Below are 27,731 nucleotides of genomic sequence, written 5' to 3' on the forward strand. Positions count from 1 at the left end.
GCTCTTAGTGATCAGAGCCATCATTTCTAAATGCTCAAGGACTGGCTGTTTGATGATTTGTTCGAACAAGTTCATAGAATCAACATTGCTGACAGATGGCCATCTAGCCTCTGCTTAAAAACCTCCAGGGAAGGAGAGTCACACGATACAACACAAGCCTTTATTGGCATATAAAAAGGAAGAGCATACATTTGGATAAAACTATTCCGACGTCCAAATCATTTATAAAGATGATTTATAAAGAAGTTCCCCCTGGAGAAATTGTCCGCCAATTGGACTCTATGGCGTTGAAGTCCCTCCTTCCTCCGGCTCCGCCCCAAAAACCTCCCGCCGGTGGCGAAGAGGGACCTGGCAACCCCACTTCCTGCTCTAAGGCTCTCAGCCTCCGGCCAGTCCTCCCACGTGGCCTCGCTTCCGTCCCCAACTGGCGACACCCTTAACCCCGCCCTTTTGTTTGCTGCACCAGCAATGAGAGCCTGCCACGAGGAGCCACTCCGGCCAGCAGGTCCCGCCTCCTCCTCGGCCGCCGCCCAGTCGCCGCGCTCCACATCTGCCGGCGTAGAACCTCGTCGCCTTTAACTCTTTGAGGCCCCCGGCGTCAAAGGTGCCTTGGCAATGCCCGAGGGGGGCGTTTCTTCCGAGTCGCCAAACAGAGCGGGGACAGCGAGGGGAAAAACCCCCACACGCACACAGACCTCCGCATCTCGCCTGGCGAGGCTTCTTTCCCTTCTCGCTCGGCCCGTTTGCGGAGCAGAAGCAATCAGGCAGGGTGCCAGCCACCCTGAGCGCGGGAGGGAGGGGGGTCCTTCAAGGCTGTAGTCGCAGCCGCTTCTATGAGGCCCCCCTTCGCCTCGCCGGCTGCACCACCGCGGGATGTCTGCGTGGAGCTGCCGCCGCTGAGGCTGCCGGGGCCCGAGGGGGCTCCAGGGCCGGTCATGGGGGCCGGCACAGGGGTGAGCGGCGGAGGAGGAGGAGGCGGCGCCCTCTTGCCCGAGCGGCTGCGGCTCCCCGTTTGCTGCTTGGGCGTCTTCGTGTGTTACTTCTGGTACGGCGTCCTGCAGGAGACAATGTAAGCCGCCCGAGGAGGAAACGCTTTCCCGCGCTCGGTTCCACCCGCGGTGGTCGGGGCTGCTCGCTGCATCTTTTGCAAGACGGTGTTGGTCTACAGTGGAGCAGTTCGTTTTTTTGTTTTGTTTTTTTATTTTTCAAACTAATTCACATTCAATTATATCATTCCAGTCGTAGTATACGATATGAACAATTTCTATCTTATCACTAAAAAAAAGTATATATTTAACTTCCCCTCTCCCCTCCTCTATCTATTTAACATCTTTATTTCTCTCTTTGTAATTAAAGTCTAATTCATTATAATAACCCACATTTATCCTTATCTTAAAATCTAATCTTTAACTTTGGTATCTTAATTATTCCCCCCTTTTAATATACAAATCCAATGCCTCGGTGACTGATATAATGCCTTTTTTACTGAGCGATAGGGACCCCAAGGCTACATTGTCAGTGGCAAGATTTGTTTCAGTCCTTATATCCCTCCAACACTAGATATATGCTGCTCAAGATCAATCAAGGAGCTTCTAAGGGATAAAAGGAAAGGTATCTTAATTACTTCAAACAATTTGAAATAGATCACACAGTGGAGCAGTTCGGATCCAGTCCAGTAACATCTTAGAGACTTTTGGGGTATCAGCTATCTGACGGAGGGTACTTTGACTCTTGAATGCTTGTGTGTGGTTTTGCTGTCAAGTCACAGCGGAGTTATGGCGACCCTGTGGGGTCTTCAAGGCAAGAGGCGTTCAGAGGTGGTTTGCCGTTGCCTGCCTGCTTGTCACGCCCCTGGTATTCCTTGGAGGCCTCCCGTCCAAATGCTAGATGCTTATACCCCGACAGTCTTGCTGGTCTCTAAAGTGCCTCTGGACTTTCCTCAATTCCTCACCACCGTGGACTTGCAATGGAGGTTGGATTCACCTGTGGAGTTTCCTCCTGTTACACAATCGCTGCACAGATAAAAAGACCGAGAGCTGTTCTAGTTGTCCCTTTGCAAGAGACTTTGATGGCCCTTTGGCGTGTCGTCACACGCCCCCTTCCTTCCCTAAAACATTTTCCTTTAGGTACTAGTGTCTCATTCAGCAAAGTTCTTGAATTATACGTGGAAAAGAAATCTCCCTTCCCCCCCTCTCTCTCTGTCTTTTTATCTGTGCAGCAATTGTGTAACAACAGGTGGAAACTCCACAGGTGAATCCAGCCTCCATTGCAAGTCCATGGCAGTGAGGAATTTACCTGTGTTGAATGTGCCTGCTTATCATGCAATGGTTACAGGTGCAGGAGAGGGAAAGGGTTAACAATTTAGTTTCTTACCTGTGTGTGTGCCTCTATTTATTTATTTAAAATCTATTTGCCAGATTTTATAGTTTTGGCTTGTTTGTGTTGCACTTTTTTGTTTGTTGTAGTTTGCCATCTATCAACCTGTGTGTATATGCTGAATCACTTGAGGTAGCTTCTGTGGATCTTATAAGGTATGGTGGAAAACCAACTGAAATTAGACCATGATTTCAGTTAGTGTTCTACCTTAACCTGCAAGGCTCACAGTTAATGAAAGCATTTGCTTGGTCTGCTTTCTGCTATGTGGTCAAAAGGGCACAGTTCGACGCTTGAGTTCTCCTTTTAGACATCCTGATTTTTTTAAGGCAGTTGCTTTCCTATTTCACAAAAAATGTTCTTGCACAACTTTGCCACCCATTTTAAAAGTTGAATATCCAGAGGCAAGATGAGTACTACCTCATTGTTCAGATCATTTTTTTTTATTGTAATGAAAAGGAAAGGTAATATAATGGTGCAGTGAAGTGGGGTAGTCTGTGTGTGTGTGTAAAGGGCTGTCAAGTTACAACTGACTTATGGCGACCCAGTAGGGTTTTCAAGGCAAGAGACTAAAAGAGGTGGTTTGCCATTGCCTTCCCCTTCATAGCGACCTTGGTATTCCTTGGAGGTCTCCCATCCAAATATTAATTAGGGCTGAGCCTGGCTTAGCTTCCGAGATCTGATAAGATCAGGCTAGCCTGTCTTAGATCCAGGTCAAGATGGGGTAGTCAATACAATGTACTTACAATGCTGACTATCGCTCTTGCTACGATTTGTGAGGTTCCCTCCACTAAACGAAATGTAACTCACAGGAACATTTAAGTGTGTAAGAAGTTTTACACCTGGTAAACGAAAAGGTGGATTCCAAAAGTTGCCAGTCAGAAAGACCTGATTTTTGTTTTTTCTTTCTCCTTTTTTTTGGGGGGGGGGGCTTTTTTGGATGAGTTATTTACTTTTGATGGGACTCCTCCCCCTCTCCTTGCACTCCCTGCTGCCTTGGGAGGAGGCTTTGCATGCTTGGCAGCCCCTTCTTAATAAAAAGCCCAGTGGCGCCTAAAAGACGAACCACATTTATTTCAATATGAGCTTTTGTGAGTCACTGCTAACTCCTTTAGACAGATCCCACACTGAGTTGCACCCTTCTAAACCTATTGACTAGGTCCACAGGGGTCGGCAAACTCATTAGTCAAAAGAGCCAAATATCAACAGTACAAAAATTCAGATTTCTTTTGAGAGCCAAATTTCTTAAACTATATAGGTAGGTACACTGTTTATTAACTTAATAAACTTTAATTAAAGTTTTAAGTCTTAATTAAACTATAGGTACACTGAATAAAACTTGATATCATACTTAATAGTGATCTTATTTATTGATAAAAATTAAATTGTAAGTCCCTGCCATTTCCCCCTCCCCGTCCGGAGTCCTCGTCTGGAGGCCTGGTCTATTGCCATAAAAGCCTATTGGTAGACCTGGCCTCCGGCTGAGTCCCATTGGGAGGCCAGGTCTACCCATTGGCTTTCTTGGCAGTAGACCTGGCCTCCGGAGGCCCATAGAAGCCAATTGGTAGACCTGGCCTCTGAAGGGGGACTTTACCCCCTCCTCGGAGTGCAGGTCTACTCCCAAGAAAGCCAGTGGGTAGACATGGCCTCCCAATGGGACTCAGCCGGAGGCCAGGTCTACCAAAGGAAGCCCGCCCTGCCCAACAGCTGATAAGCGGGGGGGGGGGGGCAGGAACCGCCAAGCCGCCTGCCCAGCAATCGCGCAGCTAGAGGGGAGGGGAGGCTTTAGCCTCCCAACCATTGAGGGCAAGGGAAAGGGGGACCTGGCCATTCTCCACGGCGGGGGGGGGGGGAGAGAGACAGCCCGCTCGCCTGCTCTCTCGCTCTCTCTCTCAGGCGCGCCGGCTCTGCAGTCCGGCTGCCGGCGAGAGCAGGCGCAAGAGCAGGGGCTCCGAACCAAGTTTGGAGAGCTGCACTCAACGGGCCAAAGAGCCGCATGCGGCTTGGGAGCCGCAGTTTTCAGACCCCTGGACTAGGAAGGTGTAACTCTGTGTAGGATGGCACAGTTGTGTTCTCAGTTTAATTGCCTTGTTTGTGACCCTTTCCATGGGTGGTTCTTCTAAATTTTCCTCTTCTGTGTGAGTGTGGGGGCTTATGTACCTACCAGGCATTTCATTACCTGTTCTTTTTTTCTTTTTGTACCCCTGCACCTCAAGTTTTTGCTTTGGGGGGGTTTCTCTCCCTCCTCCATCTGCCCTCTTTCCCCCTTCAACTGGTATATTTTGGTGATGGCTTTGGTGGTGGTGGCTGCCAACTTGGAAGGCTTTAAGTGGGGAGTGGACATGTACATGGAAGAAAGGGGTTTTCATGGCTACTAGTTAAAATGGATACTAGTCATGATGCATACCTATTCTCTCCAGGATCAAAGGAGCATGCCTATTATCTTAGGTGCTGTGGAACACAGGCAGGATGGTGCTGCTGCAGTCGTCTTGTTTGTGGCTTCCTAGAGGCACCTGGTTGGCCATTGTGTGGACAAACTGCTGGACTTGATGGGCCTTGGTCTGATGCAGCAGGGCTTTTCTTATGTTCTTACGTTTTTTGGTCCGTAGAGAAAATGGAACAGAGTTGATAAGATCTGTTGTTTGTCTCCTGGGAAGAGCAAGAAATGCTTCCACTATGTGTGCCCTGGTAGTTCTGAATAATTGGCTCCTCTTTGGTGCCCAAAAATGCTTGCCAATGCCTATGATCTCAAGAAAAAAACAAGATCCCAGTAGCTCTTGGCTGCTTCTGGAACACTTATTAAGGAGTGAAATGTACCTTGCTGAGCCGTTTTCTGCCTACCCATGAAACTAGCTCATACTTGTGCTTTGTTAAAGATCTGCATACAAGGTACACATTGATGGGCGTCTCGTTTTTTTATTTCATACACTGCCAGTCCGTGCTTGTGTTTTTAAGGCGGCTCCACCTTTTACCTCTGACTCTCCTGTCTCAATTTCTCTTTCCTGCAGTACAAGAGGCAAATATGGGGAAGGCGCGAAGCAGGAGAAGTTCCGCTACGCCCTTTCTCTGGTCTTCATTCAGTGCGTAATCAACGCCATTTTTGCCAAGCTACGTAAGTATTCCCAAAGGAACCATAAGTCAGCCTGCTGTGAGTTCTTAGCTTTTCCTTTAAAAAAACAAACTTTTTTTGAACTACTAAGGTGTTGAAGCATCCGCCCCAGGGCATGTGATAGGAAGGAGCAGCTAGGGAGGACATGGGTTGGGGTCCATGGATCTGTGCTGGCAGAGGCTCTTGTGTTGACAGGAGGCTGCTTGTGCTGAAGGAAAGGGCTGCTGTTGGCTGAACTGGACTGCAGGATCCCTGCCCTAGGATGTGGTGATGGCTGCCACCTTGGAAGGCTTTAAGAGGGGTGTGGACATGTTCATGGAGGAGAGGGGTATTCATGGCTACTAGTAAAAATGGTTACTGGTCATGATACATACCTGTTCTCTCCAGGATCAGAGGAGCATGCCTATTCTATTAGGTGCTGTGGAACACAGGCAGGACAATGCTGCTGCAGTTGTCTTGTTTGTGGGCTTCCTAGAGGCACCTGGTTGGCCACTGTGTGAACAGACTGCTGGACTTGATGGGCCTGGGTCTGATCCAGCGTGGCTTTTCTTATGTTCTTATGATCCACACGCCGGAGTTGCTCCTGCTCCGCATAGTTGGGGCCGGATTCTACAGACAGCTCCTGCTACCTCCACCTGCAGGGGTGAAATGAGGACACACTGGCTAAGAACTCCCCCCACCCGCGTGCATTCTGGCCCTGCCTCCTTTAACCCCTCCATTATCACCACTTCCACCCCCAGCCCTCTTGTAGTACAGAGGGAATATGTTTCTCCAGGGCCCAGGTGGGAAAGGGTTAATACAGTTTCTTGGGCAGTCCTAGCAGCTCCATAGCTAACAACTCTTCTGCAAGGGGGAAAAAAGGTTCCTTTTCTCAGCAAAACAAACTCACATCCGCCTTGAATAGAGGCTATTCCTTTCCGCGGGAGGGGGCGGATCGCCAGTCCTAGATCCTTTTGAGCTAGAGATCTGCCACGACCCACGAAGGGCCAGACCAAATGATTTTGCGGGCCGTAAACGGCCCCCGGGCCTGATGTCCCCACCCCTGCTCTAAATGGTTAAGTTACATTGTTTGTGTGTGTGTGTGTTTTAAAAAAGAGGTAGTCATTTAGTGTCTTCTTTGGCCCAGAGAGTAGGTGCCGTCCAAGGCTGTAGATCTACCCTCGTACGTTCACCCCTTGCACTCTAACGTGATGGCAGGCAGCACAAAAAGTACACCCATGTCATCTGCCTGCCACAGGTGGCTTCACCTCCAGTTGAAGTTCAGATGGGCCCTGGAGGTGAAGTGCATTGCCCCTCTCCCTTCAGAGCAGTCCTGGTCATGCAGTCGGTCTTAAACCCCAGTTTGTCATTAACTGAAACCCCAGCCAATGTACCTGTTGCGTGTTTTTCCCCCACTCTACAATCAGTGATCCAGTTTTTCGATACCGTCAAGGTGGATCGGACGCGGCACTGGCTGTATGGCGCCTGTTCCCTCTCCTACCTGGGAGCCATGGTCTCCAGCAACTCGGCCCTGCAGTTTGTCAACTATCCAACGCAGGTGAAGTGGGACAGGTTGCTGGGGAAGGGGGAGGCTGTAGGTACAGTGATGGCGAACCTTTTAGAGGCAGAGTGCCCAAACTGCAACCCAAAACCCACTTATTTATCGCAAAGTGCCAACACAGCAATTTAACCTGAATACTGAGGTTTTAGTTTAGAAAAAACAACTCATACATTAACATCTTTTGTCTTAAAAGAAAAACACAGTAACAGAGCTTTCAATGATACAAACAACTTTTACAGACGAACTTTTTAAATTACATGCTGGGTAAGTGGGTGTTCCTCTTTTAGTAGGGAATTTCACTGAAAGGTGGGAGGCCCCGCAAAGTCTGCGCTGTGGCTTGAGCGCTGTTCTCCCCTCCAGCTATGCCACGCTGTGAGCTATGCTCCCCTCCAACCTAGCTCCTCTCCAACCCCACCACGGGAATCACCTTCGCCGCACCCTCAATCCGCATGTGAGCCGCCCTGCTGTATGTGCAGGGGAGGGAGGAAGCGCTCCCATTGGGCTGCTGGACAGAGGGGCGGGTGATGTGAGAAATGTTCTAAGGCGCGCGTGGAGAGGGGGAGGGGAGCAGCCTGGCCCCGCGTCCCTCTGGCTTTCTAGTAACGAACTCAGGCGAACTCTGTGCTGGGGCGACGGCCGCCGTGCCCACAGAGAGGGCTCTGAGTGGCCCCTCTGGCACGTGTGCCATAGATTCGCCACCACTGCTGTAGGAGATGGAAGGGGCCTCTTTCTGTTTTAGAGCAGCGGTTCCCAAACTTCTTGAGTCGCAGAGCAGTTTTCAGGAGAGAAATTCGTCACGGAGCACTAATTTTTACAAAACCGAGATTTTCATTCATACCTTCAATTCTACCTGGGTCACCTGTTTGCAATTACCGAAAGTAGACTGTAGCCTGTTCTACTTTTTACCCCAAGTTTCCATTGCTCCAGCGAAGGTAGGGCAAGGGACTTCTCTAAAGAGAAAACCAACCTCCCTAGAGAGGCTGAAATAAAGGGCAGGGGGAGAGATCTGGCAGCTGTTGTTAAAATCATAGAACGGTGGAGCTGGAAGACACCCTAAGTCATCTAGTCCAGAGTTTCCCAAACATTTTGAGTCATGGAGCACTTTTCATGAGAGAAATTCGTCACGGAGCATGAATTTTCACCTAGCACCTATATACTAAACGGAATGACAGTAGTAGTTTTCTTTCCAATCTCTTCATAGAGTATTGGGAGATGTTTCGCGAAGCACCAAGTTCTCCATGGAGCACAGTTTGGGAACCACTGGTTTAGAGAATTCTGCAGCCTCTTGTACTGAAAGCAGTATAGGGCATGTAGCTGCTGAAGGATTTACCCTGTTTAGTTTGTGGGGGTGGAAAGCGCCCTCAAGTTGTAGATGATTTATGGGCCCCCCTGTAGGGTTTTCGAGACAAGAGACCAACAGAGGTGATTTGCCATTGCCCGCCTCTGCGTCGCAACCCTGGACTTCCTCAGTGGTCTCCCATCCAAGTACTTACCCGGGCCGACCCTGCTTAGCTTCCAAGCTCTGACAAGATAGGGCTGCCCAAGTATAATTCATAGATGAGGGCAAAGACACCAAATGTTCTCAAAGCTGATGTGCAGCCCTCCGAAGGTTATATCAGTGGCGGGGCAGATGTTTTTGCTTGCCTTATAAGCAAGTGGCCTAGAAATAGTTGACACTCAAGAGTATCTGAAACAAGCCTGCTTTGGGATTTTGGGGGGCCCTTGGGTAAGAAAGGAGCAGATCAATGGAGTGGTTTCACACCCCACTTGACACTGGGTGAGTTTTCTTCCCCCTCCCTCTATGTAAGGAAATGAAGAGAGCCAGCATGGTGTGGTGGTTTGGAGCGGCAGACTCAGATCTGGAGAACCGAGGTTTGATTCCCCACTCCTCCACATGAGCGGCGGAGGCTAATCTGGGGAACTGGATTTGTTTCCCCACTCCTCCCCACGAGGCCAGCTGGGTGACCTTGGGCAAGTCACAGTTCTCTTAGAGATCTCTCAGCCTCACCTACCTCACAGAGTGTCTGTTGTGGGGAAGGGATGGTGATTGTAAGCCAGTTTGATTCTTCCTTAAGTGGTAGAGAAAGTCGGATTATAAAAACCCACTCTTCTTCTCTTCTTTTGTGCTGGGTTTCCAGGGAAGTTGCAGTTGGTGCATGCCCTGTGCCTTCCCTGTAGGTCAGCACAAATAGGGAGGGTTTTCCCTCCTGATCCTCCAAGCCCCCTGCAACATGTAGCCAGAGGTGAGGGCCCATTGAAGCCGGAGCTCATCTGGGGTGCTGCTGTTTGCTTGTTTGAGTTAAGAGTTTTTGTCGGGGTCCCATTCCTTACATTTTTAGGCAAGCTGCCTTGCATGTCAGTGTAACAGAAAGGTGGCGTGGACGTCTTGGCAAGCAAAATAACCGATATTTTCTTCTTGCGTAGGTCCTTGGGAAGTCCTGTAAACCAATCCCAGGTGAGCCACCTCTTCGCCTGTCACTTGTCGTTGTGTGTGAACCATGCCAGGTATCCCCTTTGAACACGCTTTACATATTGACAGTTGCCTTGTGCTTCCCAGATAACTGGAAAGAGCGGGTTGGAGTGTCAGAGGGGCAAGGGATGGCATTGGTGTTTATTTATCTTTCGTACTTCTAGCCCGCCCTCCCCCGGCCAGGCTGGGCTCAGGGCGGGTTACAACATTAAAATCTTACAATATAACAATAAAATATATAAAACCATAAAACAGCCCCAATTAATATAAAAGATGGTCGCCGTATATAAGTGCTTACTGTAGCAGATAATGCCAACCATAGCATATAATTGGTTCGGCTATCCACCCTCAAATAGGTCATAAACTGGGGGTGGGGGAGGGGAGGGAGGCCAGCACTGCTCTTACTTAATCTCACCTGCAGCCGTCCTCAACCATAGGCCTGGCGGCATAGGTCTGTCTTACAGGCCCGGCGGAACTCCTTTGGGTCCTGCAGGGCCCTGATGTTATTCGGCAGAGCATTCCACCAGGCCGGGGCCAGGGCCGAGAAGGCCCTGGCCCTGGTCGAGGACAGCCGCACACTCCTCAGGCCGGGGACCACCAACAGATTATTGTCAGCAGAGCATAATGCTCTTCAGGAGATCATGTGGCTCATACGGTGAAGCGGACAGGGCCTCACTGAAGGTGCTCATGCTTGTGGAGCTGTTCCCACATTCTCCTTCCTACAGCTGCCCTCTTCCAATCCCCAGAAAGCCGTTGCTTTAGAGATCCTGGAATCCACCTGGAGAAAGCACTACGGCTGGGCTGCAGTGAGGAGGGGAATTGGGCAAAAGCATCCTTGCCTCGCTCTGCCCCACTTCCTTCACCCAGTCTGTGCGTTAGTGCAACAGCAAGATGGAGATGATTTCTGGACTCCCTCTTCTCTGCAGTCCCTTACGCTCAATGGTATCTTGACAGACCAAGTCCTTCAATTCTTAGTAATACCTCCTCAGTGGGCTGCAATGTGGAGGCAGGAGAGGAATGTTGAGGAAGATCAGCTGCCAAGAATGCCTTCTGTCCATACAGCTGCTTGACCCAGCTCACTGGAAGATCCCAGTTAGTCATCTTTGGTCCTGGCATGGTTGGTTCACCAAGCTCCTATTTTGAGCTGTCTGGAATGTTGAGAACTAGGAACTTAAAAACAGAGGGAGCAACTGCTGCGTTTCCATTTGCCTGTCGCATTTATTTTAGTTATATTATTTTTATTCCATTTCTGTGCATTAAGCAGAATGGGGCAGAACCTACGATCTGTGGGTTCAAGGACTCTGGCTCTTTCCCACATGCTCCTCAACCCCCCTAACTTGGAAGGCTTTAAGAGAGGAGTGGACATGTTCATGGAGGAAAGGGGTATTCATTGCTACTAGTTAAAATGGATACTAATGATGCATACCTATTCTCTCCAGGATCAGAGGAGCATGCCTATTATCTTAGGTGCTGTGGAACACAGGCAGGATGGTGCTGCTGCAGTCGTCTTGTTTGGGGGCTTCCTAGAAGCACCTGGTTGGCCACTGTGAACAGACTGCTGGACTTGATGGGCCTACCAGCAGGGCTTTTCTTAAGTTTCTTATGACCCCTGGAAAGTTGATTTCTGGGGTTGTATAGACTTAATAACCATGTGAGTTAGGTGGCTGCAATGCAGAGGGCAAAGGGTAACAAAATCCCCCCCATCAATGTGATGGGGTTAGTTCTAATAGTTAAGCAATCAAGGAAAGTCTTTGTTATCCCGCTTCTGTAAGGAACCCAAAGTTGCAGTTTTAGCTTCACAACAGTCCTGCAGAGTAGGCTATGTCGAGATCCGTCAAGAAGCCTGATTCCATCCAGTGATCTGTCTCATTGCTGGGTGTATGTATGTGTTATCTGCTGCCCCTATCAAAAGGCATCAGGCCAGTCACATCACTAAAAAAGACCAATGCCTTAAAAAGCATGCCAACGGGGAAATCACATCAAAACTCCCCTTACCAGTCTTTTACTAGTAGCCAGCTCAACCCTGAGGGTGGTCTGAAGGCCCTGGATTTAATTCCCTGATGGACACCAAGCACATCTTGGCCTGTAAGCCCCACCATGTGCTGACCTGAGCTGTTTGGAGGAAGCATCTGATGAAACCATAACAAATAAATACAGTACCCCGCATGATGCTGGCTCAGTGCATGTTCCTTCTGTAGAGGGTCGCCTTCCGTAGAGATCCTCTTGAGTCTGCATTCAGACACGAGAGGAAAGAGATGGTAGTGTGACACCCCCTATTGAGGAATAAGGGCTTTTACAGTGGTTCCTGTTCTTGAGACTGGCATGCAAACACACTGTTGTGAGGAATGTGATCCTTGGTGTGGCGGAGAAATGGATGTTGCAGACAATTTCAGTGGTCTTTGGCTGTGCGTGTGTGTAAAGTGCCGACAAGTCGCAACTGACTTATGACGACCGTGTAGGGTTTTCAAGACAAGTGACTAACAGGTGGTTTGCCATTGCCTTCTTCTGCATAGAGACCCTGGCATTCCTTGGCGGTCTCCCATCCAAGTACTAACCAGGACCCACCCTGCTTGGTTTCTGAGCTCTGAGTTCAGGCTAGCCTGGGCCATTAACATTAATAGTTAACATTGATCAATAGTTAACGTTTCCTAACCGGGCCCTCTGGGGGTGGTGTTTTTATTTATTTCTCACAGCTCCTTTTCTCTCCTTAGTCATGCTTCTAGGGGTGACAGTTCTGAGGAAGAGGTACCCTGTGTCCAAATACCTGTGTGTCTTACTGATAGTCTCGGGCGTGGCCCTTTTCATGTACAAGCCGAAGAAGGGAGGTGACGTTGTGGACGAGCATCTCTTTGGGTACGGTGAACTCCTGCTGGTAAGCGCTGACCTCTTCGAAGCCTGTGTTGGCAACTGGGGTGCCGGGGTGGGGCTGCTGCTTGTTGTGAAAGGTTTGCAAGAGGAAGGCAGGGATAGCGGCTGCCGGAAGCACAAGGCTTGCCTAACTGGGTGCCATTTTGTTTCTTAGCGCTCGTCTCAGGGCAAGGCGCAGTGGGTCACTTTCTCAATTTGGTAACATGGAGGTGGTTGCAACTGTTGGCAGTTTACAGGCGGGAGGGAAGTAGGCATATGCAGGGAAGTCTGCATGATTTTCAGGACTCTGCGAGATGGAGGTTCCTCTATTTCTCTGCGTCAAGGACCGCACTCTGCAAGAGTGTGCATCTTAAGCATGTCATGTTTTGTAAGCCTGGTGTCATATTTCCAGCAGCTGGGTACGAAGCGCTATGTAAAAGTTAAAAAATATTGAAAAACATTAAAATAGTACAATGGCATTTCCTAGGGTTGATATCTATAACCACATACCAGACGCGTTTCGGCCTATTGGGCCTTCAGCAATGGTCAATTAAAACCCATGTTAAGCCTGCACACATTTACAGAAATTAAATACATATACAAACAGTTAAAATCAAACCAGGCATGTGTATAGGTTGTAAAATCTATTACCAGTTACTCAAACATCTGGTCAGATTGGTTCTAGTTGTAATACTGGTTTGTATGTGTCTCATATACGATGTGTGCAGTTACCAACCTAGTAGAGCAATGAGGCTGGGTTTTAGTCCCATTTTTTCTTCCACCATCATATATCCAGCCCCATGGACTGTATTCCTCATGCCTTGCACCCTATCTTTTTATGTATCTATGTTCTAACCTTGTCAGCAATGCTCAAATACAACACATTTTATGTTATTATGTATTTACGCCGTGTATCGGTTTTATGCCAGTAAAGGAGATTGTTATGATGATGACAGTGTCCTGCACCCTGTCTCCCTCAGACGAAAAGGGGAAGGGTTTTCTTGGTCATCCCCCTCCTCTCCCCTGCTCTGTTCCCCCAGAGCCAGCAGCCGGAGCTGGTCTGTCCTCCTTGCCCTCCACCCTTTTATTGGCCTCGCCAGGCTCTATGCAGGCCCAGTTAGGCCCTTTATTAGGTCTTGCAAGAGATGGTTGAGTGGGAAGCCTTTAAAGGGTCACCCATTATCTGTGGTGGAGGCTACTCAGGCAGACAGCAAGCCAGTCTCCTGGGGGTGGGGAGGAGGGGAGGGTTGGAGATTTTTATGGGGGTGGAGGGGTAGGTGGTAGGGTTGCCAACCTCCAGGTACTAGCTGGGGATCTCCTGCTATTACAACTGATCTCCAACCGATAGAGATCAGTTCAGCTGGAGAAAATGGCCGCTTTGGCAATTGGGCAGTATGATTTCTGTATGGCATTGAAATCCCTCCCCAAACCCCGCCCTCCTCAGGCTCCATCCAAAAAAACCTCCCACTTGTGGCAAAGGGGGACCTAGCAACCCTAGTAGGTGGACATAAAGTACAGAAGCAGAGAAGGCAAGGAGGTGTGTCTTGGGAGCTAGATGTTGGGGAAGCTCTGCCAGTTTTTCAGTGTTTTATCGATCAGCTTCCCAGATGGTTCCATTTTCTTTCCTTGAGGGACAGATATTTGTCCCTACCTAAACGAAAGCTGCAATACCACCAGTGTCTTCACTGTAAAGCCTTTGACACTTGCTACACAGTTGTAACTGTGAAGAACTGGGGCACCCAACCTTTCTGGATCCTATGGGCACCTTTGGAATTCTGACACAGGGTGGTGGGCACAATCACAAAATGGCTGCCACAGGAGGTGGAGCCAATTACAAAATGGCTGCCACAGGAGGCAGAAATAACTACAAAATGCCAGGGAGCAGGATATACATAACTCTAATACTGGTTGAGTATCCCTCATCTGGACAGCTTGGGACAAGAAGTGGTCCATATTTTGGATCTGTCCAGATTTTGGATCTGAAATTTGACTGTGGCAAGGAGGGAAGCTAAACTGAAATCTGGGTGCGCTCTCTGCGGCGGGAATGCTAAACTGAAGGCTGGGCATGCTGTGAGTGCATCCAGCCTTCAGTTTAGCGTCCCTCCCCACCGCAGTCAAACTCCATGTGGAGTTCAAGTGCAGCAGGGCAGCTAAAGTGAGATCCCCGCCGCCAGGCTTCTCTGGACTTTGGAAGAAGAGTTGGTTTTTATATGCCGACTTTCTCTACCACTTAAGGGAGACTCAAACCGGCTTACAATCACCTTTCCTTCCCCTCCCCACAACAGACACCCTGTGAGGTAGGAGAGGCTGAGAGCTCTAACAGAGCTGTGACTAGCCCAAGGTCACCCAGCTGGCTTCATGTGTAGGAGTGGGGAAACCAACCCGGTTCACCAGATCAGCCTCCGCCTCTCATGTAGAGGAGTGGGGAATCAAACCCGGTTCTCCAGATCAGAGTCCACCGCTCCAAACCACTGCTCTTAACCACTACACCACGCTGGAGTGGCCCAGTGGCAGGGATCTGCCTGCATGTTGGCTCCAAAGGTCTGGGTTTTGAGTCAGTTCAAATTTTGGATGTCCAGATAGGGGACATTCAGCCTGTACTAACAATTTGACATTTCAGGCAGAAGCGCTGTTTAACAGGATGCCTTTTAATGTGCACATCCAATCAGAAGCCCTGCTGGGCAAATGCTCCACCTGGCCCCTCCCACCTTCTAGAAGCACTTGGCATGCACCGGGAAAGTTGTCGGCGGGCGCCATGGTGCCCACAGGCCCCATTTTGGGGACCCCTAGTGAAGAACATGCGTTTGTTTGTGTTAAACCCGCATGTGTGAAAGAGTGTCCATGTGTGATTCCCCCCCTCTCCTCAGTTGCTGTCTTTGACGTTGGACGGGCTTACCGGAGTGTCCCAAGATCACATGAGGGCACACTTCCAGACCGGCTCCAACCACATGATGCTGAACGTTAATCTGTGGTCCACACTATTCCTAGGAGCTGGTAAGGACTTTTCTTGTGGCATGAGGCAGGGGAAATGCACTGCAGCCTGGTCTGGGTTCGACGATTCTGGTCCCGGCCAGCACGGGAGCAGTGGAAGGTTGCACGCATGGTGCTGCGCACCCGTAGCCTAGCTTATGAGCTTTGTGTGCGTGCTGACCCATGAAATGCAGTCCACTCAAGGAAACACATTTCTGCACCAAGCCCAGCCATGCCTGAGGGGCGGGGAGAACATCTATTTTTGTACTGTCATGTCTTATATTGTGGTTTTTGTTGGGAATTAGTATACGAATTTTATCTCTGCCAGGATTACAAAAAAAGTTAAATGTTTGAGTTTCATTTACATTGATTCAGGGGGATGGTGTTAGCCACTTGGCAAATGTCGATTGGTCAGATCAAGAACTGTTGGTCATATGATGTTCTGGCGCGATCCTAAAAGCTTCAGTTGAACTGCCATTTTGGTTAAGAAGAGACTTCTTCTTCCTAGAGAAGATAATGTTAACTATATTCTTTACCGTGTTTTAAGCCTTAGAGCCTGTTAGCCATACGCTGGCAAGAGTTTAGGAAACGAATTGTAGATATGAGTTATTAATTTATATTCCAAGTTTATCCTCTTTTTGATACAGTAAACTTCTATATTTACCGAAAGAAAATAATGTGTCTTGAACTTTGTGTGTGTGTATAATTTATGATCCACAAGATCACGATGTATCACAGTCTATCTCAAAACAGTTTTAAACTGCGAGATGCCTCAGGCAGGACTTGGAAGAATCCCTATAATACAAGGTCATAAAACGCTTCTGCCTGTGTTACTCCATTAATGGATTTATTTATTCAGAATATTTCTATGTTGCCTCTTCAGAGTCCTGCTTGAGGCACTTTGCAGTTAAAAACCACAGTATAAAACACCCCATGGCATAGACTGGTAAGCTGCTGTGCTGAAGTCCAAGCTCTGCTCACGACCTGAGTTCGATCCCGACGGAGGTGGGTTTCAGGTAGCCGGCTCAAGGTTGACTCAGCCTTCCATCCTTCCGAGGTCGGCAAAATGAGTACCCAGGTTGCTGGGAATAAAGGGAAGATGACTGGGGAAGGCACTGGCAAACCACCCTGTATACAGAGTCTGCCTAGTAAACGTTAAGATGTGATGTTACCCCATGGGTCAGGAATGGCCCGATGCTTGCACAGGGGACTTCCTTTACCTTGTATAAAACACCAGTCGTTACAAAAAAGAGGATCATCTTCCCCCCGCCCCTTGTGCTCAGTGCAGAAACGTGCTTCCCCCGCATGAATCGCATTTCGTGGGTCAGGGCAGATTTTTTTCCTTGATGGGCAATAAGCTTGGCCACTAGGGCGTTGTGAAACCCAGCCAGATGCTGCTTGCGTTCGGCCCCAGTTCAGCTCTGCCCCACCATTTCTAACAAGTGGAAACCCCCGAGCAAGCATCTCTTACCCCTTCCGGACTGTAGCCGCTTTTCAATTCTTCAAACAGCCACGGAGCGGTGCTGCCGTCGCCCTCTCAAAATGCCGCTCCTGTACACAATCCAGTTTTGCTCAGAGGCTGGCAGAAGCCTGGCATTACCCCAGCGTTTGCAGTCTGTTCCGCCGTTTGGGGTCTCCCTTGCACTGGCAAATGGGGCGGGGGGGGCCCCTCCCACTTTTTCATTCCGCTCGATTTGCAGGAGTTAAACCCTCGTAATTTATTTTTGTGTGCCATTGTTAAAACCTCTCTGTTGAGGCCGCCCTAGGAGAAAGGGTTGGATAATTAATGCAAAGGAGCGGTCCCTCGCAGCCAAAGTAATTTGGACGATGATTGTTTCTCTCTGTAGTATTTAAAAAAAAAAAACACAAAGATTTGAAAAGCACTGAGCCGAATTCCACTTGAAGTTCCAAAAGAGGCTTTTGTGTCGAGAGGCTCCTTGCCTGCAAACTTCCACGACAGAACCCCCCAGAACAGGAGTGTGTCAGACTCCTGTTCCCCATAAAGTGTGGCTTGAATCACAGGGGTAGGCAACCCCCCCCCCGGAAAAAAAAAACCCTCAGCCCTGTAGAAGAAGAAGAGTTGGTTTTTATATGCCGACTTTCTCTACCACTCAAGGAAGAATCAAACTGGCTTACAATCATCTTCCCTTCCCCTTCCTACAACCGACACCCTGTGAGGTAGGTGGGGCTGAGAGAGCTCTAAGAGAGCTGTGACTAGCCCAAGGTCACCCAGCCGGCTTCACCTGTAGGAGTGGGGAAACAAATCCAGTTCACCAGATTAGCCTCCGCCACTCATATGGAGGAGCGGGGAATCCAGCCCAGTTCTCCAGATCAGAGTTCAAGGTGGGGTATGTGGTTTTCTTCCACCTTCTCATATTATCCTTGCAACAACCCTGTGAGTAGGTTAGAGAACGACTGGGCCAAAGTCACGCAGCAAGCTTCCTGGCAGAGTGGGGATTTGTACCCGGGTCTGACTCTTGGCTATTAGCACTACGCCACACTGCCTCTTTATTCCATTTGTGCCTGTTTGGAAGCGGCTTATGGCTCGGGTGTGCTACCGAAACGCCACGTGTGCTAGAAGGAATGTGTCCGGCACAGAACACGCCTACCTAATGTGTGAGCATGCCTTCGCCCAGGCAGGCCAAATTGGCACATGCTGAGAGCAGAAAGGATGCTACGTCTCCTTCCGGGCTCCCCTGGCAAGCAGCCTCTAGATTAGGCTGGATTAGGACCAGTTTGCCCTGTGGAACAGGATGTGGCTGAAGGCAAGGAATATGAGCTGAGAGAGGAGACGGAATAGAAAGATTTGGGAGGGTTTGTGGGCTGCTGGAGAATGAGGCTGGGGCGGTTGTAGAGTTAGTGAGACGGAGAGAAGAGCCTGGGGTGCATTTTGCAAGCAGGATTGTGGGTCTGTGGATGAAAGGGAGGCTGTCCTAGAGCTCCCCGTCCCTGGGAAGTGGGAGAGAGCCCTTACGCCATTCATATTCACATGACTAAAGAAGAAGAGTTGGTTTTTATATGCCGACTTCCTCTGCCCCTTAAGGAAGAATCAAACCATCTTACAATCACCTTCCCTTCCCCCTGCCCACAACAGCCACCCTGTGGGGTAGGTGGGGCTGAGAGAGTGTGACTAGCCCAAGGTCACCCAGCTGGCTTCATGCGTAGGAGTGGGGAAACCAACCCGGTTCACCAGATTAGCCTCCGCCGCTCATGTGGAGGAGTGGGGAATCAAACCCAGTTCTCCAGAACAGTGTCCATCGCTCCAAACCCCTGCTCTTAACCACTATACTGTGCTGGCTTTTAGGAGTGCACACGAGCAAACAGCCTGCCCGCCTGCTTTCTCACACATGTTATTGGAGAGCAGAATTGGAGCTGTACGCTGCTGATTGTGGTGGGAAGTGGCCTCAAGTTGCAGCCGACTTAGGGAGATCCCTTATGGGTTTTTCAATACGAGAGACCAACAGGGGTAGTTTGCCATTGCCTGCCTTTGCGTAGCAACCCTGAATTTCCTAGGTGGTTTCCCATCTAACTAGGGCTGACCCTGCATTGCTGAGATCAGGCTAGATCATGGGCCATTAAATTAATTTCTTACGGATGCTGCGTAAGGCTGCCAGCTCTTCAACGACTTGCCCACCCACAAAACCTGCTTAACAACGAAGAAAACAACCACATTAACTGGAGCTTGTTGTATTGTCTGAATGTAGCCCAGCTCTGAACAGGCACTGATGCTAATTTAGCTGTAACTTGCAGGCGTCCCTCCCTCTTTCCACCTCCCTTCATGCAAGGGTACCAGCGTGATGCAGTGGTTGAGAGTGCTGGACTAGGATCTGGGAGGCTTGGGTTCGACTTCTGCCACGGAAGCTCCCTGGGTGTCCTCGGCCAGTCACAGGATAGTCGTAGTAAGGATAAAGTGGAGCGGCGGCGAATTGCGCAAGCCACTTTAGGTCCCTGTTGGAGAGGAAAGCAGGATATAAATAGCTAAGTTGCATGCTCCAAGGGTGGCCGTTTTAGAGAACTGTGAAGTATGTTCACTTCCCACAAGCTGAGACTCTAAATTGATTAAACTAGATTTTAGAATCACATCTGCCATGTAGTAATAGAAGAAGATGAGTTGGTTTTTATATGCTGACTTTCTCTACCACTTAAGGAAGAATCAAACCGGCTTACAATCACCTTCCCCTCCCCACAACAGACACCCTGTGAGGTAGATGGGGCTGAGAGAGTGTGACTAGCCCAAGGTCACCCAGCTGGATTCGTGTGTAGGAGTGGGGAAACAAATCCAGTTCACCAGATTAGCCTCCGCTGCTCATGTGGAGGGAGGAGTGGGGAATCGAACCTGGTTCTCCAGATCAGAATCCACCGCTCCACCACGCTTAACCACCACACCACACTGGATCTAATGTCACATGAAGCTGCCTTATACTGATTCAGGTCCATCAAGGTCAGTGTTGCCTGCTCTGACTGGCAGCGGCTCTCCAGGGTCTCGGATAGAAGTCTTTCACATCACCTGCTCCCTGATCCTTTTTAAATTGGGGATGCTGTGAACTGAACCCGGGATCTTCTGTTTGCAAAGCCATTGTTCTGCCACTGAGCCTTGGTCCCATCCCAGAACTTCAGTTCTGCCAAACACCTCCACTTGAATCTCCCTCGTCAAGCTCAGCCTGCCCGAGCGAGGCGGGAGGAGAGGCAGAACTGTGAGAATGCGGCAACAAATCACGTTACTGCACAGAGCTGGATTGGTTCAAATTGCACTTGCCTCAACATCTGAGTGCAGCTGTTCTTTAAGGAAATAGACGTGCCTGCATCCAAATGGCACCTGTTGGGTAAATACCAGCAACTCTGAATGAAGGGAGAGTTTTAAGCTTAAAAGTTTTATCCTTGCCTTTTATTTCAAGCTGATCTGACCAAAGATCTTGAGCGCAACATACATAAGATAAAAACAAAGTTCACAACATTGTAGAATGTTAAAATATTGTAGACAATATAACTTTAAAATCTTGGGATTCATAAATCATTTTAAAATCACAAATAAAAAACAGTAAATAAATAGCTTAAAAGGGATCGCGGTATAAACAGTACGTTGCTAATATCTCTGTTCAGCACATACTTTAACTTTATCGTGTCTTTAAAGACAGTACTATTGTCAAATATTTGGCGACACCTCTAGTTATTTCTGGTCCGAGTCTCACATCAGTATTGAAACCACCCAGGGGTCAGCAGGAAGATGATGTTTTGATAGAATAGGAGCAGTCCATAGGGCCCTGGATGCAGGCCATTGATCACAAAATAATAGAAGGTGATCTATCGTCTCGATTGCTCCTGATGCACAAGCTCCTGATGCACAAGCACATAGCCTATCTTGAGAATAAAGTTTTATCCAAGGAGTGAGTGTCTTGGTTGTCGGGGAACTATCAAGAAAAATACAAGACTGAGAGGTGAATTTGGAATTACAAAACAGTTCTGAAAAGGGTTTGCCCAAACCATCAGCAACATTCAAAAGTGCACCAGAATGTTTTTGCAAAACTGGATTTTGGTAACCTCTGTTCACAATAACCCCATCGAACAATCACTTGATTGATTGCTTATTTTTCTGGGTATAGTGTCACAGGTGCTTGATGGAGCTCGCTAAATGACAATAATAATGCATCAGTGTGTGTGGACCCTGCTTTGCATGTTCTGTCCACGCATGCGAGCCCAGTACACAGGAGTAAGAGGTGGAGCAGAAGGCAGCTTCTTACCTATAAGGGGTTCACCCCAGCCAGCAAGGAAAAGAGAGAACCAAACTGAGGATGCTGAGCCTGGTGCCTTGTTGGCCTGATCCAGCATGGCCGTTCCCCTTTGTCCCATGTGTGTAAAGGGCTGTCAAGTCACAGCTGACTTATGGAGATCTCAGCAAGGGCCTTTCAAGACAAGTGATTAAGCCGAGGTGGTGTGCTGTTGCCTTCCTCTGCAGAGTCCTCCTTGGTGGTCTCCCCTCCATGTACTGAGCCTACTAGATCGGGCTATACCATGTCACCTTCCCTCCCTCCCTCGCCACATAGATGACTTCATTCCTGTGTCTTGTTTTGAACCATTGGAGGAAGGGGAAGGTTGAGAAGCATATGACTGTTAGTGTTGCTAATGCTTCTCCTTCAGTTCTGTTGGGGGAGGTTTTTTGCACATATGTGGCCAATGCAGGTTTGAGAGCCTGGCACCTGGTTTACTAAAACAGCGAAGAAGTTTATTGTGCTCTTGGTTTCTTTTCTTTTTTCCCTCCCCTTGCAGGCATCTTATTCACAGGAGAGCTTTGGGAGTTCTTGAGCTTCACGGAACGTTATCCCAGTATCATATACAACATCCTTCTCTTTGGCCTCACCAGCGCTCTGGGCCAGGTGAGCAGCCTATTAACTTGCTGAGGGTTGCTTCAGCCACATAGCCTGTGTTGGAGGAAAGTAGGTTTCCATGCAGTGAAGGAAGGACAGGAAGATTTTGTCTTGGGAAAGGAGTCTCTGCCCAACTATCTTGGACCAAGAGGAGGTGGACTTACTTTGCGCTCCAGAGCCATCTGCCTTGCGCCTTTTAAACATCTCAGGGGAAGAAATAGTAGTAAATGATATTTGGTTGCACCTGAGTAACATCCAGGTTTAGCGACGCTGAAGTGAACCGCCTGGGAGAAGGCACCCTAAAGGGCGGAAGCTCTCAAGAACTTATGAAGCAATCTTTTGCAAAGTTCAACCACTGGTCCATCTAGCTTGGTACTTGCTCCTCTCTGATTGGCTCTTCAGGGTCACAGGTCTCCATACCTGCTATCTGAGGCCCTTTACTCGGAGATGCCAGGGACTGAACCTGGAGTCTTCTGCGTACAAAGCAGGTAGCTCTAACCCATCTCCTCCTTGAATGAACACACGAAGCTGCCTTGATGGGACTGTTGGTCCATCAAGCTTAGTACCTTGATTAGAACCAGGCAACACAAAGGTCTCAGCACCTCTGAGCCTTTTAACTTATAGATCATGGGTGTTAAATAATAATAATTTATTGCAGTCATAGACCAGTAAATATCATATTGCATTGCTATGCTACAAATCCAAAATCTAAAACCTTACATTTTAAAATATTGGTAACCGGACAAATAAAATGCAGATAAAATACTATCAGCAGTGTAACACTTGGAGCAGAGTTACTATGCTTATTAAGTTTCCTTATCCTTTCCATCAGTCCTTTTCTTGCTCCAAGCTTTAATCACACCTGCACAAAAATTGGCCACTTGTTTTGAGATCATGGGGTTTTCGTCAATTAATAATTTATCCAGCCATACCTGCTCTGGACTTTCTGCGAATTGAACTATTATAGGATGGACAAATCTAACCCTCAGACCACTATAATGTGGGCATCGAAAAAAGACATGCTTCATTGTCTCCACCTCTCCCATGGGACATGGGCAGTGTCTCTCTAGATATGGGTGTTTTTTTGTGTGTGTGTGTTTTGTATTTGCCATCCAGTAATGCCGAGGGCAAAGCCTCCCATCTTGCCAGAGTGAAGGCTCTCCTAATTCAGTGGGCTTCAAGTTGTGAGAGGCATGGGTGATAAACATAAGTCCCGGGGGCTGGATCCGGCCCCTTGAGGGCTCTTATCCAGCCCACAAGCCAGCCAAGGTGGCCACCACCCCCCCATCCCCCAGTCCCAATCTGGGCTGGCCAGCCAGCTGTGGACTCGCCAGCCGAGACAGCTGCCTCCCCCAGTCCCAAGGTGTCAATTATCAGACTGTTAAATAAAAGAAAATACTGTAAGAGTATTATTGTTTTAAACATATTTGTATTTTAAGTAAAAAATAAAGTGAAAGTAATATCAGTAATTGGTTTTGCCTGCGTCTTCTATAAAGTTTGTATCTCCGGTACCTGGCATTAAATTTTATGGTACACGTGGCCTGGCCTGACCAAGTGACATTTATGTCATATCCGGCCCGCCTAACAAATGAGCTTGATACCCCAGTTTAGATGTTCAGGACTGGATTTGGAGCTTCTGCACGCAAGGCAGGTACCCAACTAGAAATCTACATTTTCCAGAATTGTGGAAACCCTGGATTTCCCCACCCCCACCAAAACAAGGGAAATTGGGCTGGGGTGGGGGTAAATATATGCAATCCTCGCTTAAATTTCATCAGTATTCCAAATAGGACAGCTTTACATGCTAACAGAAGTGACAAATGATTGATTTTATGATCTTAAAGCAGCAAGATTAAGGTAGGCTTGGTAAGCAAGTATCCGTGCCAGAGTTTTGTTCAAATAAAACTGGAAATACTCGAGAAAGAGGTGCAAACAGCTACCTGAACACATAGCTTTTTGCCATCTGGAATATAGGAAAAAATAGAAGTTGAAAATAAAAACAATACATTTTGTGGCAAAGAAAAGGCATTACTTGGACTTGAACAGGCTTAATAGAGTCACTGTCTTGAAGACTGTTTGCAGATTTGGATTTGAGTTGAGTGTATCAGCAGTGAAAACATTGACCTCTTCAGTCATGTTTAATCATGTATGGCCTTCTCACTGTGGAAAAAATAAGTCCCATTTAAACAATATATCCATAGGAACACATGAAGCTGCCTTATCAGACCCTTGGTCCATCAAAGTCAGTATTGTCTGCTCAGACCGGCAGCAGCTCTCCAGGATCTCAGGCAGAGGTCTTTCACAACACCTACTCGCCTAGTCCTTTTAACTGGAGATGGTAGGGATTGAACCTGGGACCTTCTGCATGCCAAGCAGATGCTCTACCACTGAGCCATGGCCCCTCCCCAACTATCCTTGCAACTATGTTGTATATAGTCTATGCAAGAATAACGATTCTGTAATGCTGTTGGTTTTAGATAAAACATTTCACACTACATGTCTTGAGTTAGTAAAACATTGCCTTAAAGAGCATTTCATTTATTCCAAACCAGAGAATATTTCCTAGGAGGGTGGTGGTTGTTTTTTGGTCTCCTAACATTTCCTTTGTTTCAGATTGGAAAAACTGAGGGGGAAACAACACAGGCCTTCGCACCTCTAGCGCCGTTATCTCCAGCCCTTCCCAGAAGCTTGGTGGGGGTTTGTTTCCTCATTGCCGGTCCTTAGCTGCCTCCTTAACTTATTTCTCCCTCTTTGTTCCAGAGTTTCATCTTCATGACAGTGGTCTCCTTTGGACCCCTGACCTGCTCGATCGTCACCACCACCCGCAAGTTCTTCACCATCTTGGCTTCGGTCATCTTATTTGCCAATCCTATCACCAACTTGCAGTGGGTAGGCACCATCCTGGTGTTCCTGGGTAAGTTTCAGAATCCTGGCTTGTCTTCCCCTGTTCATATTGTCTTTGGGGATTTGCATCCCACTTCCCAGAAAACCTCGCTCGAGACAGAAGTCTAATAGTCGTGTTGGGGCTTCCCATTGTAGGGCAGTCTGGTTAGGACCTCCCTGCACCCTTCAGTGGGAAGGAGATTGTTATCATAGAATCATAGAGTTGGGAGGGACCACCAGGGTCATCTAGTCCAACCCCGTGCACAATGCAGGCAATTCACAACTACCTCCCCACCCCACCCCCAGTGACCCATACTCCATGCCCATGTTCTCTCTAACAATCCCTGCCCACAAAACAGGGACCAGTTTGCCATATCGCCGTGTTCAGAAAGTAAGGAGGCCCAGCAGGCCAAATGTAAGATACTAACTAGTTGCCCCTGGTTTGGGGCTGTAACTGTTTCATAGACAGTCAACCAATCAATACCTTTATTGGCGTATTGGTTACAAAAGTAATCGTATAAAAGGATATCCAATGAATAAAGTAAACCACAGTAAATAAAATTCATTCATCAGGTAAGTTATGCTTAGTTCCTCGAATGCTCATGGCAGCTAGAAGAAACTTTACTACCTTCTCCATGGTACAAGAGTACCGGTCAGCCAAAAGGAAAGCCACTTTGTCTTTTGCAGAGAGAGATGAAATATCTTTTATCAGCGGTTCAATATGAACTTCCTGTAAACACTCATAATAGACAAAATAGAGCAGCGCATGGGTCAATGTCTCTGATAGGCTCTGCAAACATGGAGCAAGTCCGATTACAGACTGGGGTGTTCTTAAATCTCCCCCAAAGGGTTTCCGACGGAAAGATGTTTAGGCGCACTAACTAGAATCATAGAGTTGGAAGGGACCACCAGGGTCATCTAGTCCAACCCCCTGCACAATGCAGGAAATTCACAACTACCTCCCCCCACACACACACCCAGTGCCCAGAAGATGGCCAAGATGCCCTCCCTCTCATGAACTGTCCCAGTTCATAAAATCAGCATTGCTGACAGATGACCATCTAGCCTCTGCTTAAAAACCTCCAGGGAAGGAGAGCTTACCACCTCCCGAAGAAGCCTGTTCCACTGCGGAACCGCTCTGTTAGAAAATTCTTCCTAATGTCTAGATGGAAACTCTTTTGATTTAATTTCATCCCGTTGGTTCTGGTCCCACCTTCTGGGGCAACAGAAAACAACTCGGCACCATCCTCTATATGACAGCCCTTCAAGTACTTGAAGATGGTTATCATATCCCCTCAGTCTTCTCCTCTTCAGGCTAAACACACCCAGCTCCTTCAACCTTTCCTCATAGGACTTGGTCTCCAGACCCCTCACCATCTTTGTTGCCCTCCTCTGGACACATTCCAGCTTGTCTACATTTTTCTATCGCTTTTTACTATTGCTACCTCTGCTAGTAAAGGGGTTAGCCCCAGACCCCTGCCCCAGTCGCAGAAGCAGTAAAACCTAGCCACCCACTGACAAGATAGAGGTTTCTGCTTCCTTGGATGACTCTCTGGGTCTGCGGAGAAATCCAACTTTGTAAATTAGTCTGATGAGGACTGAGCATGCTTCAGGAGGCCCAGGATGTTCAGAGCAGCTGTAAAACCACTTCAGAGTGAGGGAGGAAACTGAGAAATGAACATGCTCGGGTTCCAGGGAGCTTGTGCAATTCTGTAGGGGGAGATTTGGGGACATGGAAGGAGAGAATTTATTTATCTTTTCCCTGCAGTTCCTTGTGGAGACCCAGCTTGCCATCACCCTAATAGCAGGCTTGATGGCCCCCATTGCCTTTCAGTAGGGCCATGAAACGGAGCTGCCCGCAGTCAGGGGTTGGGCATGCTCAAAGGTACTCCCGTATACGCAGGGAAAACACTACTTTGTAAATTAAAAGGAAGGCAGGGGGTGAGGGAACTAAAGCATCCAGATGAGGACTGCTGTTCAGAGCAATGGAGGAGTGAGAACACAAGAGGGTGGGAAGGGGAAACTGGTTTGATTGGGTGTCCTGGGAAGGGGGGGGCACACCAGGAGAATGTTTAGAAGCTTTTAAAGTTTCTGCCTGCTAAAAGGTGACTGACCGCCCATTCCTGAAATACGCCGGCGGCCTGACCCAAAGGCCTTAGGCCGACGAATGCCTCCGCCGGCGCAAGGGCCTACCGCCGGCGCCCGGAAATCGCACACTGGTGTTAGTTTGCTTAGTAATTGTCAGGATGTGATGTCACCCCATGGGGACTACCTTTACCATTAATAGGGGCATAATAGAGGTCTATAAAATTATGCATGAGTTGGAGAGGGTGGCTAGAGAGAGTTCCCCCCCCCCACTCCCGTAATCCTAGAACTCGGGGTACCCAGTGAAGGTCATCGGCCATAGATTCAGGAAGTACTTCTGTACTAATTGAGTGATTCAGTTGTGGGATTCACTGTCAGAGAACATAGTGATGGTCACAAGCAAAGATGGCTTTCAAGGGAGGTTAGGCAGATTCATGGAGGAGAGGTCCATCAATGGCTACTAGCTAGGTTACTAAAGGGAACCTTCACATCCAGAGGCAATAAACCTCTGAAACCCAGCACTTGGGGATGACGTGGAGGGAAAGGCCTGGGCCTCCGTGCCCTGTTCGTTGGCCTTCCAGGCCGCTGTATGAAACAGGATGCTTGAACACGTGAAACTGCCTTATGCTGAATCAGACCATCAAGGTCCATCAAAGTCAATATTGTCTACTCAGACCGGCAGCGGCTCTCCAGGGTCTCCAGCAGAGGTCTTTCACATCACCTACTTGCCTAGTCCCTTTAACTGGAGAGGCCGGGGATTGAACCTGGGACCTTCTGCATGCCAAGCAGAGGCTCTACCACTGAGCCACATGCTGGCCTACATGGACCGCTGGTCTGATCCAGCTGGGCTCCTAAGGTCTTCGTTCTTCATTCAACCTTTCTGTTCAACCTTCAAACAACGTTTTCCCTTGGTTTCTTTGCAGGACTTGGACTGGATGCCAAATTTGGGAAAGCTTCCAAGAAAACCTCACATTAAGAAGTTGGCTGGGTAGCTCTCTCTTCAGAACCTCAAGCATAACAAACTGTTAACTTATTGTCTTATTTCTCAGTGACCGTTGTTGGAACGGACTCAGGATGAGTGCTTGGGGAAAG

The 27,731-nt window shown here is 48.5% G+C and overlaps 1 protein-coding gene across 1 annotated transcript; it reads left to right on the top strand.

Annotated features, from left to right (window-relative positions):
* The first annotated feature begins 800 nt into the window (after nt 1-800).
* SLC35B1 (solute carrier family 35 member B1) lies at nt 801-27,731 on the top strand. The gene is made up of 9 exons (XM_056863332.1): nt 801-1,069; nt 5,382-5,485; nt 6,889-7,019; nt 9,447-9,477; nt 12,204-12,364; nt 15,207-15,333; nt 21,574-21,680; nt 24,432-24,585; nt 27,563-27,731. Exons 1-9 carry the CDS (start codon nt 834-836, stop codon nt 27,613-27,615), a joined length of 1,104 nt encoding a protein of 367 aa, XP_056719310.1. The 5' UTR covers nt 801-833; the 3' UTR covers nt 27,616-27,731.

Source organism: Euleptes europaea, chromosome 18, assembly GCF_029931775.1.
Source record: "Euleptes europaea isolate rEulEur1 chromosome 18, rEulEur1.hap1, whole genome shotgun sequence".
NCBI classification, from domain to species: domain Eukaryota; kingdom Metazoa; phylum Chordata; class Lepidosauria; order Squamata; family Sphaerodactylidae; genus Euleptes; species Euleptes europaea.